This window comes from Capricornis sumatraensis, chromosome 22 (assembly GCF_032405125.1).
Source record: "Capricornis sumatraensis isolate serow.1 chromosome 22, serow.2, whole genome shotgun sequence".
In the NCBI taxonomy this organism is placed as follows: Eukaryota; Metazoa; Chordata; class Mammalia; order Artiodactyla; family Bovidae; genus Capricornis; species Capricornis sumatraensis.
Genome location: NC_091090.1, coordinates 24,866,955 through 24,879,008, shown reverse-complemented (window position 1 = coordinate 24,879,008; position 12,054 = coordinate 24,866,955). Strand labels below are relative to the sequence as shown.

The window sequence follows — 12,054 nt, the reverse complement described above, 5'->3', positions numbered from 1 at the left end:
AAGATGGTAGGGTAGAGAGGAAAAGAAGGGAAGCCATCGCAGTGGTGCCTGTGTGGGGCAGTGAAGGCTTAGCTAGCAGAGTCAATCAGAGGTGGAGTAGACAAATGCAAGAGAGAGTTATGATTAGGCTTGGAAACGTAAGTGAGGTTACAATGGATTTGAAATAACTGTGAGAAATTTTAGACTCTTTGAACAGCAATGGGACCATCAGAGTCCATGTCTTTCACCTCAATTTTGAAATCATCAAGGGCTATCAACTCCTTGGCTTTGCCAAAAAGAAAATTGAGATGCAGAGGGGTGAAGTGACTTGCCCCAGATCATGAATGAATCAGTAGCAAGGTGAGGCTGGAACTCAGTTGCCTGGACTAGGGTTCACATAGAGAAAGCTTTGCACTTGTTGATAATCCCCCAAGAAGATCTCTAGCCCAAATGGTACCTTTTTCCCAAAGGAATAGATGGCTAAGTTTATAATTTTGTCGCTACTACGTATCAGCTCTTTGACCTTGGTGAGTTACTCATCCTTCTAACCTTCCATTCCATATTTGAATATGGAATAATTAAGGATAATTTAGTGATATTATAGGATTAATTAAGAGGGTTAAATGACATAATTCTTGAAGTGCCTCTTATAGCATTAGGCCTGAGACAGATGTAATAGCACTAGGAATACTGAAATAGCTCTAGGCCTGAAACTGATCTAATACCCATGATCCGTAACCACCACCATCACCATCATCACCATCACCATCATCATCTTGGCTGATAATTATTCTCCATCATTATACAACAAATGACTTGTCCGACTATAGGACAATATAGTTGTCATACATTGTCCGCTATAGGACCATATTATTATCTAGATTTTTTGAAATCCTTAATTAATCTCTTTAGCCCTGACTAATTCAGCTCCCAGCTGCCTTTGAGACACACAGCCATTGCCAGGTCTTAGTTTTGTCACCTAAAAAAATTGGATGTGTGTGTGTGTGTGTGTGTGTGTGTGTGTGTGTGTGTGTGTGTGTGTGTAGAGGGCTGGGGGTAGTATTTAAATGAAAGGCAAATTCTTTTTCTTTTTTCCTTAGCAAATCATTTGCTTTAAATTTATTTTTAGTTGGAGGATAATTACTTCATAGTGTTGTGTTGGCTTCCGCCATACAGCAATGTCAATCAGCTATATGTATACATAGATCCCCTCCTTCTTGAGCCCCCCTCTACCAACATCCCATCCCACCCCTCTAGGTCATCGCAGAGCACCAGGCTGAGCTCCCCATGTTACACAGCACGTCCCATTGGCTATCTGTTTTACACATGGTCGTGAATATATGTCAATGCTACCGTCTCAATTCATCCCACCACTTCCTTCCCCCACTGTGCCCACAAGTCTGTTCTCTACCACTGCATAAAGATTAATTCTAATCTGTCTTTCAGTTTTAACTGTCTATGTTTTGTGCTATAGTCAGATAACCCATTTTTTGATTTTCATAAAAACAGTCACAGTATAAATAATAAATATTGGGTAGCAGACCAAAGGGTCAGACTCACACTTCTTGGGTGATAAAAAATAAAAAGAAGTATCATTTTTATTGAATTCTGTATTAGTTTTCTCAGAGTACCATAATAAAGACCTGCAGACTGGGTGACTAAAACAACAGAAATTTATTTTCTCACAATTCTGGAGCTTGGAGGTCAGAAATCAAGGTGTCAGCAGAGTTGGTTTTTTCAGAGGCCTCTCTCCTTGGCTTGGAGATGCTGTCTTCCTCCTGTGTCTTCACGTGGTTCTCCCTCTGTGTAGGTCTGTGTCTTAATAAGATCCTCCCCTTATAAGATGACTGTTCATCACTTCTCAGCCCAGTATCTGTTCTTATAAGGTCACTGGTCATATTGGATCAGGGCCCCACCTATATGACCTCGTTTTAACTTAATGACCTCGTTAAACACCTGATCTCCTAATAAGGTCACATTCTGAGCTGCTGGGGGCTGGAATTCAACATATTAATTTTGGAGGGCACAAATCAGACCTTAACAAATTCAACCATGACCAGGCTTTTTCAAGCTTCATGGGCACAAGTCTCTAATCTCCACAACAATGCTGCAAGGCCAGTACTGTGATCCCCATTACTCATATCAGGAAACTGAGCCTCTGTGGGGTTAATGTCTCACCCACAATTAATAAGTGGTGAAGCTGGAATCAGAACACAGGCCTGTTTTGCATCAAAGCTGGTGTTCTTTCCACTATAGTCTATTACAGGAAAGAGGGAATTACTGGGGCCCTAAAGCCATTACATTCATTTTTTTTTCCAAGGCAGAGCATAAAATAGCTCTGCCTTCCCTTGTTGATGGTGACTGTTCAGGAGAACAATGTGCTCTCAGGGATGGTGGCCGAGCCTTCATCACAGTGGTTGGACAAGCTACCCTTGGTAACGTCCACTAAGGGCTCAAAGGACAGCTAAACATCACCCTTTGGGATGTTTTGTTCCCTTTAAACAGGGATAAGCCTCTCCACTTATGGTCTTCTCCTTTGCCTGAAATTCTCTTTTCCTTCCCTCATCACATGTTTAAGCATTGCCAATCCTTCAGGGTCTGGTCAGTGACCCTGGTCACTCCAAAATCCACCCAACTCCCCCAGGCCACCATTTTCTAGTCATCTTATTACTTCACACTGCAGCTCACTTTCCCCACCAGGCTCATCTGTCCGTGGAATTCTCCAGGCAAGAATACTAGAGTGGGTTGTCGTTCCCTTGCCCAGGGGATCTCCCTGATCCAGGGATTGAAGCCAGGGCTCCGGCATTGCAGGCAGTTTCTTCTCTGATTGAGCCACCAGTGAAGCCCCGGAGACAGGCCAAAACGGGGGCAATTCTTACTATTATTTACTAGCTGGGCAACCTGAATAAGTCTAGTAACCTCTCTGAAAGCCTTCATTTTCTCATCCATGAATTAGGAGGAAACACCTACCTCCAAGTCTTACTGTGAGGCAAATTAAGTGAACGAACATACTAATAATTACATTTAGGGCAGTGTTTGGTACCTAGGAGACATTCAGTAAATAGCATCTTTTAAGCTCACATTTTTCTTTCAGTCTGTTTCATGCCTTCCTGATATGATTGAGAGCTTTTTCGAGACAAGGAACATAACTTATTTCATTTCATGCATGCTTGACTTAGCACGATTTTAGGCCTATGGAATGTTCTCTGTCGTCTTGTAACTGTGCACCACATTTGATACTACGTGAAATATATGACACAACCTCAAGTAACAGCCTTGGCTGCTGAATTGCATCAACTATTGGGTAGATGACCTCTGAGTGTATACTCCCATGAATCCATTCATTCATCCACCATTGATTGATTGCCTCCTAAATGCATCCCCCTTAAGATTCTGTTTCTATGTAATATCTTTAGTGGAGAGAGGACTATAGGCTTGTGATAGAAAGTGCCAGGAGTGTGGCTAGGGCAATGGGATGCTGAAAGCAGGGACCTGCAGACCTCAAACCTCCGTCTGCATCAGAAACAGCTGGGGCGGATACAGCCACCCCCTCACTCCTGCCCCCACCAGAAATGCTAATTCAGTTGATCTGACATGTTGTTAAAACAGCAAATGAAGAGAGGAAGCAAAGAAATTCCCCTGGAGCTTATTCTGATGCGCAGCCAAGGATAAGAACCATTTAAGCAGATGATGCTTAAATATTCCAGCGAGCTTCCTTCTAGGGTGGTGCTACCCAGGGTGATGTTAAGGGGAAAGTTGTGCTTGGACCCAAGCCAGAAGCAGAGACCTGAACTGGAGGAAGGAGGAGGCACCTGGGCAGAGGGTAATCAAATGTGGGCTTTCTTTTACCTTCTGCCTTCTTTCTCCCCAGGAGGAGCCAAGGAGAGTATTAAGGCTGGGGTCCCCAGGGAAGAGGGGCTGAGGACACCTGAGAGCACAGCAGGGCAGAGCTGTGTAGAGCTTAGGAAATCCTTTCCAGAACAAGCCTCACTATTACCCTCTATATACTAAGCTTGGAATCACATCTTGATGATGACATTGGGTCATCAGACCTCACAGATGAGGCCATTTCATGAACAGTCTTTGTAACTTGCAAGGCGTACAACCCCTTGACTTCTCCTCCCACCCCTTCAATCAAAATTGGGCTGCTCAGAGCTGATGAAGGGATAGAGACCAGTTCATTTGAAGCCCTGGTTGTTCAGAAGATTTAGGAGAACAGTTCCCTGATGTGTTTCACGTCAGTTTCACAATGAATGTTCCTGGTGCATAATCCCTCTGAGAGGGAATGTGGTTTAAGACCGCTTCAAGTAATCTAGACCTTTGTCCTGCAAGAGCAGTAGTGCTGAGAATCACTGCCACTTCTTCCCGGCATATGATGTCAGGGTGCTTGGTTCCCCTCCCCCATCTTCTGACTTCACAGACAGGAAAATGGAGTCTGAGGAACCAGGAAGTTGCTCATCCATCACAAGGTTACTGCTGAGCATGAGGTCATACCTCTCAGCTTTTTCTAAGACACAGCAGGCTCATTTAGGTTGGTGAGTTTTAGTAGACAGTGTCCAGAATTTATAATTTCAAAGGATAAAGAAATTGAGAATGACATAAGATAATTCTCTTTTTCTGTCTCTGCTTGTCACTGAGTCTTTTAATTGTTGTCTGCCATTTATGCTGGAGAAGGAAATGCCAACCCACTCCAGTATTCTTGCCTGGAAAATCCCATGGACAGAGGAATCTGGTGGGCTTCAGTCCATGGTGTCGCAAAGAGTGTGACATGACTGAGCAACTGAGCACATTTATTCCAGGAATTTGGAATAAATAGGAACATCTTGGGGATTTACAAAAAAAGGGGGAGCCCTACTCAAGATATATCACCTTGATGGTGGAATTCTACTCTGAGCTTTTCGTTGGATGGATTGGGAATTTTTTCCCGTTAGCCAAGTTAAACAGCCTCCACTAGTTTCCTCACTGATAAAAACAGCTGGAGGGTTACTGAGACATTATTGATGTAGGTGAGAAAGGTTCATCTTCAGAACTCCTCCCAAACATAGTAGGAATCCTGAAAGCGAGACTGAGCTTTAGCTGGTATCCTTGTTCATATGGGTCAGGCTCATGCCATACTGGTTGTCAAATATTTTTAATATTACCTCTCTCTCAAAACAATGGCCTTCTTCCTTTAAGTGGAGGACCTTCCCTTTACCCTTATTATGTAACTGATGACTTATTTTGGGGGGCTCCGAAATCACTGCAGATGGTGATTGCAGCCAGGAAATTAAAAGACGCTTACTCCTTGGAAGAAAAGTTATGACCAACCTAGATAGCATATTCAAAAGCAGAGACATTACTTTGCCAACAAAGGTCCATCTAGTCAAGGCTATGGTTTTTCCTGTGGTCATGTATGGATGTGAGAGTTGGACTGTGAAGAAGGCTGAGCGCAGAAGAATTGATGCTTTTGAACTGTGGTGTTGGAGAAGACTCTTGAGAGTCCCTTGGACTGCAAGGAGATTCAACCAGTCCATTCTAAAGGAGATCAGTCCTGGGATTTCTTTGGAAGGACCGATGCTAAAGCTGAAACTCCAATACTTTGGCCATCTCATGCGAAGAGCTGACTCATTGGAAAAGACTCTGATGCTGGGAGGGATTGGGGGCAGGAGGAGAAGGGGACGACAGAGGATGAGATGGCTGGATGGCAACACCGAATTTATGGACATGAGTTTGGGTGAACTCTGGGAGTTGGTGATGGACAGGGAGGCCTGGTGTGCTGCAATTCATGGGGTCGCAAAGAGTTGGACACGACTGATCGACTGAACTGAACTGAATTGATTCTACATAGCTGTTATCTTTTTTCTGCATCCGGAGAACACCCCCTTCCCCACAGTGTGGTCCTTTCTATAATTGTATTTCTGTTGAATTGTGATTCTGTGGCTACAAAATAGGTCAACAGAGAAAAAGATGTCAATTTAATCAAGAACTATGTCCAAGGAAGGTGGGGGAAGTTGGGGACAGCAGAAAGCATTGGCCAGTGGCTATTATACAAAGGGACCAGACATGACCTTTTGGGGGGCGGGGTGTGACCATTTGGTCATTATCATGACCAAGGTAATCCTTGCTAGCTGACAAAGGCCAATATTACAAAGTGATGAAAAGATGTGCAGTCAACTCCAATCCCTTTAATACCTGAGTCCCTTCCTGGCTCTCAAGTATTAAGGGAGACTCATTAACTGAAGCTACTAACTTTTCTTTCCTTGATTAACTGCTTCAAAATGGAACCAGTTAGTACAGGCAGAAAGTGGATGCCTAAAAAGATTAAATTGCCTCTGAAATACCTGATTCATCCCCCAGACAGTTGTTACCCCCAGGCTAAATCAGCCTGCTCCATACCCACCAAAGGCTACTGCTTTTCAGCAAGGAATGAGTTGCTGCGCTTTCCCTATGGTAGATGCATCTGGCCTTAAATATCTATTCCTGTAACCTAAATTGTGAAGCATTTTCCAAAAGCCATTGAGTTGCAGAATTTAAAAAATGCATTTCATTGCCAGATCTGCAAATTGGGTCAGTTTTCCAGGGCCTTATGCTTCCTTCTCTCCCACTGGGGAAGAGGAAAAGGAGGCAGCCAACAACTGGTGATTGAAACATGACCCTTGCTGGCGTGTAAGTCTTGGCTGTCTCTCCGTGTGCCAGCCTGGCCAAGTCCGCTGATGCTCATGGCAAGGCCTGGACCAGTGCCTGCCCTTCCTGATGGCTGCCCTCTGGATTCTGCTGTCAGGGTGGTTCCACTGCAGCTGGCATCACTGAAGCTCTGCATGGCTTTTAATTACATTTGAGCCTCAGAAAAGTCAGTGAGAGAATTAGAGGAGGTCTAAGTAGCCCCATGTCATAGATAGACAAACTGGATTCAGAGAAGATAAATGACTTATTCAAGGATACAATTAGATTAGTTTTTTTTTTTTTCCCTGTAATTTTGTTTATTTATTTAAGGCTCTGTTGGGTCTTCACTGCGGGTCGGGCTTTCCTCTAGTTGTGGTGAGTGGGGCTGCTCTTTAGTTGCGGCTTACGGGCTTCCCATTGTGTGGCTTCTCTTGTTGCGGAGCCCGGGCTTCAGTTGTTGAGGCACGTGGGCTCAGTAGTTGTGGCTCCCAGGCTCTAGAGCACCGGCTCAGCAGTTGTGGCCCACAGGCTTAGCTGCTCCGTGCCTTGCGCGATCTTCCTGGACCAGGGATCAAACCCACGTCTCCTGCATTTGGCAGGCGGATTCTTTACCACTGAGCCACCAGGGAAGCCCCAGATGCAATTAGTTTGGTTCCTATCTCCTGCCCCTTTGTCAAGTATTCTTTTCACAAAAATATGGATTTTAAAAAGTCACTAAGGAAAGAAAAGTAGTTTGTCCTGGTCCCTAGACCCATAGGATCTGGGATTATTCCATGTGATTCTCTACTTTTCAGATGCAACCGTGATTAATCTGGTCATCAAAAAAACCTTGTTATCATCACCAGCGTTGTAAAGAGATAGCAATCAAGAATCAATATATGATATATTCTCTATTAATATTCTATGTTATATACTCTAAAAATCTCTAAAATATATCTTGTATTTTTGTGACCAGTTCCAGGATTTTTCATACTAATAGGGCATAGCCCATTAACATGGGTCTTAAAGTCAATTTAGGGGCCTCCCTGGTAACTCAGTGGTAAAGAATCCACAGGCAATACAGGACATGTGAGTTCGATCCCTGGGTCAAGAATATCCCCTGGAGAAGGGAATGGCAACCCATTCCAGTATTCTTGCCTGAGAAATCCCATGGGCAGAGAAGCTTGGCGGGCTTTAGTCCATGGAGTTGCAGAAGAGTCAGACAGGACTTAGCGATGAAACGCACACACAGTTTAATGGATTGTTGCCAGGCTTAAAAGAAGACATAGGGTAAGAGAATAGAACAGAATTGAAAACATCAGAGTGTGATGCATGTAGGCAAGGAAAGTACTGTTCTCTGAATCCTTTGGTTCATATGTACTGAACCATAAGGTTAAAAGTATTTCATACTGAGTAGTCTTTCCTCTTTCTCCTTTCTCTTTCCTCTTCTCTCTCCTTCTCTCTGTCTCTAGGAAACCTACCTAAAGATCTGCTATCTTTGTTCCATTCGCAGGTACCATCCCCGGTCTTCCCCAGCCACATTTTTCCTAACATTATCCTTTCATCACCCCAGGGTCTGGAGTGGACACTGTTTTCTACAGTTGATGCCTTTAAGCTCTTTCCCTTCTCCCCTCCACTGAAAATGCCCATTTGCAGTGTGACCTTGGAGTCAGCATTTCCTAGTCTTTTTGTAAGTTTGATAAATAAACAACTCTGTCTCTAAGCCATCTTTATTTTCATTGCAGGCAAGGCAACTCAAACTTGAAGACATGAAGTCCCCAAGGAGAACCACTTTGTGCTTTGTGATTATTGTGATTTATTCTTCCCAAGCTACACTGAGTTTGAGTTTAGAGTCTATTGTTTATCATTCGGTGAGTAAATCCATGTCTGCTATATTTCCCTGTCACATTTTTTTCCTGATTTCCTGGGAAAATAATAGACAGAAACTGGTTTACACAAATGTTCAGAGCCTTTGAGAACATGTCACAAATGGTAGGAGTGAGTGGTGGACCATAAGTGGTATTCATCCGACAATAACACCCTGGGTACAGCACGTCATACTCTGGAATCAGTGGTGGTGTCAAGGGAACATTCCCCTGGCTTCCCTCCTTAATGAATTTACCACTTCCAGGCTTGGAGCTCCACCCTAGGAAACTGACAGCACCATTGATAAAGCAGATTTTGAAGACAGAGGAAAATTCAAAGGAATTTATTTGTTTATTTTTAACCAGGAGCATCAGACTGAAACACATTTCAAGAGGTGTTAATTTGTGTCGTGTTATAATCACAGATCAATATAGTTGAAAGGGCCATGGGTGATCACCCAAGCTTTTGTAAAACAAATTAGCCAGGTCATTTTGTCCTTGGGAAGTTAATGGGAGTTTAGCTCACCCCCTTGTTCCTTGTGGGAATCACTGGGATCTTCTTTGCTTAGGCTACTCCATGCACCAAAGCGGGGCTTATTACTGATTATGAAATCTCATGGGACAGATGTGATTCTCTCTGGGTCTCAGCTTTTTCATCTGTAAAATAATGAAAATAATAGTATTGATTTGCTGATTGCTATGACTCATTGGAAAAGACTCTGATGCTGGGAGGGATTGGGGGCAGGAGGAGAAGGGGACGACAGAGGATGAGATGGCTGGATGGCATCACCAACTCGATGGACGTGAGTTTGAGTCAAGTCCGGGTGTTGGTGATGGACAGGGAGGCCCGACGTGCTGCAATTCATGGGGTCGCAAAGAGTCAGACACGACTGAGCGACTGAACTGAACTGAACTGATGAGAATTAAATTAGTTAATATTTACAAAATGCTTTAGACTGGTGCCTGACACATGTAAAAAGGCCTTATCACTGTTTGCTATTATCATTTCCCTTCTTGTATTTTTTTCTACTGACTTTTTGAAAAAGATATTTCAGTGTTACTTCGTTCAGTCTGTCACGACTGTTAGTTTTTCACTGATAGATGTTAGCATCAGAAAATGTCTTCTCTTTTCCTGGTTGGAGATTCTCAACTTTAATTCTCTGTCCTCTATTCCAGTTGTTGGTTCTGTTTTTGTGTTTGCTTGATCTTTATTCTTTATTTTTTGTGTAGCTTTTAGTATATTCCTTTGCTTTACTGGTTCTTTTATAAACAATGCATGTTTGAGATTCTTTTCTTTTAACCTGTGGAGAAGGAAATAGCAACCCACGCCAGTACTCTTGCCTGGAAAATCCCATGGACGGAGGAACCTGCTAGGCTACAGTCCATGGGGTCGCGAAGAGTCGAACACAACTGAGCGACTTCACTTTCTTTCTTTCTTTGAATCTGACTGTGACTGGGGAGTATAATTTATTTACATTTGATGTTATTTAAAATTCTTGCTCTTACTTTCAGGATTTTTTTATGGGTTTATGCATTTCTTTCCTCTTTTTCGTTTTTGTATCTTTCTTTGTTTGACCTAGGTCTTGTCTTTTTATTTATTTCTCTCATACTTTGGGAAGTATACTTTGTCTGTCTTCTTCCAAATTGCAATATGCAGGATACAACCCTTGCAATTCTATGCAGCAGCTTGCTCTTATAAATAGAAGGTGGAAACATTACTTTTCCCAAGGATGTGTATGGTCAGTACAGAAGTCTACTTACCCCATGCATATGGGGAGAAAGCCAGAGACTGACCTGATCTTAGCAATGGGGTCAGCCTTGCCTCTGTTCCAGAGATTCCCAGCATTCCTGGCTGCAGCGATGCCCTTCCACTGTGCCAGCTCTACCTTCGTGAACATCCATAACAGAGCTCCTCCATCAGCCTGGTAGACCAGGATATCTTCCTGGATATTCCCACCACCATCCTAAAGAGCCCCACTTTTCCCCTTTAGATCTGCCTTCAAGATAATATTTTCATCCAGTTCAGAGACTGAAGACCTCCATTGAAGAGACGCCCTTAAAACTGCCTTATCAGCTTATATGGCCCTAGGTTGCCACTCAGCTCCTATTGTAACAGTACACACAGGGTAACATACAGTGACGACAAATTAGCCAGGTCATGACACGTGATGACCTGCTTAAAAAAAATGACCATTGTCACCATTTTTAAGTGTGTATTTCAGTAGCGTTAAATATATTCACATTGTCACACAATCAATCTGCAAAACCATCTTGCAAAACTGAAACTCTGTATCCATTAAACAAAACCCCCTCAGCCCCCAACAGGATTCCAGCTCCTAGAGCTCACTGTTCTACTTTCCGACTCCATGATTTTGATGACTCTTGAGTACCTCATACAAGTGGAATCATACCGTATTTGTCTTTTTGTGACTTGCTTATTCACTTAGCGTAAATTCCTAAAAATGTATCTGTTGTATTAATAGTATGCATCAGAATTTCCTTCCTTTCTTAAGTCTGAATAAGGATCCATTGTATGTATATCCTAAGTTTTGTTAATCTGTTTATCCATTAATGCACATTTGGGTTCCTCTCACCTCCTGGCTGCTGTGAACAATGCTGCTCTGAACAGGGGGGTGCAAATATAGCTAGACAGCCTTTTGAAGTGTGATTGATGATGTAGCTTCTTAAACTTCAATGTGTGCATGAATCCAGCTGGGAACCTTCTTAAAGTGCAGATTTCAGCTCAGGAAGTCTGAGGGTGGGGCTCTGGGTGTTGCACTTCTGACTGGTTACTCTTGTTCCCATCCCAGTCATCACACTGGGAGCAGCAAGGCTGCAGATTCTCAACGCTGGGATCAACCCTGAGGGAAAAGCCCAGCTCTGATGCTCACTAACTTTGGAAATTCCATCTCATTTTTTCATCTCCCTGAACCTGTTTTCTCACATACTATGAGAAATAAATAGTGTCTCATTCTTCAGCTTCTTCAGGATTACATGTTCTCAGATCTACATGGCTTAGCATCATGATTGGCACACAGCAAATGCATAAGATTTGGTGGTTATTTTTACTATTCTGGTACAAATAAACCTGGGTTTGCATGCCCAGGAAGAAGATATTTTAACGGGATCCTTGCTGAGACAAGTGAGGCAAAGATGCAAAACTGGGTGAGATCTGTGACTATTTATTTGTTTGTCCTCTGGCTCCCTGTTTTTTTTTTTTTTTTTTTTTCACTTCTAAAAATGCCATCTCTCATTCCTGACTGTCTGTCTGCTCCCTTTTCAGGCCACTCCCCACCCTCCCATTACTTGTAAAGTTCAACAAGTGGGGCATTTCCTGGAATCGGTGACCTTGCATCTTCTGACTGAAGCTTGGCAAACAGGAAATCCCTTCTGGGCAGAGCTGGTCATTGTCCTCCGATACCCATCTGGGTACCTTTCCATGGACAGGCAGAGGCTCTGGGTTTTGTCTGGAATCGTACTCAGCATTGGGAGACCCTGGCAGGATCTGTGTGCAGCCTCATAGTTCCCCGAACTGGGGTGACGTGAGACTCAGGCAGGCAAGACTGTCCCCCTATGAGCCCAGGCCAGA

At 43.3% G+C, this 12,054-nt stretch overlaps 1 protein-coding gene across 5 annotated transcripts in view; it reads left to right on the top strand.

Annotated features, from left to right (window-relative positions):
* The window catches only part of ADGRF5 (adhesion G protein-coupled receptor F5), a 113,102-nt gene that overhangs the window by 48,080 nt on the left and 52,968 nt on the right, over positions 1–12,054 (top strand). For all 5 annotated transcript variants that reach the window (XM_068961034.1, XM_068961032.1, XM_068961033.1 and 2 more), the window contains exon 2: positions 8,346–8,471. In XM_068961034.1, the coding sequence (XP_068817135.1) occupies positions 8,370–8,471 (102 nt within the window). In that variant the 5' untranslated portion in view covers positions 8,346–8,369. The remainder of the gene's footprint in view (positions 1–8,345; positions 8,472–12,054) is intronic.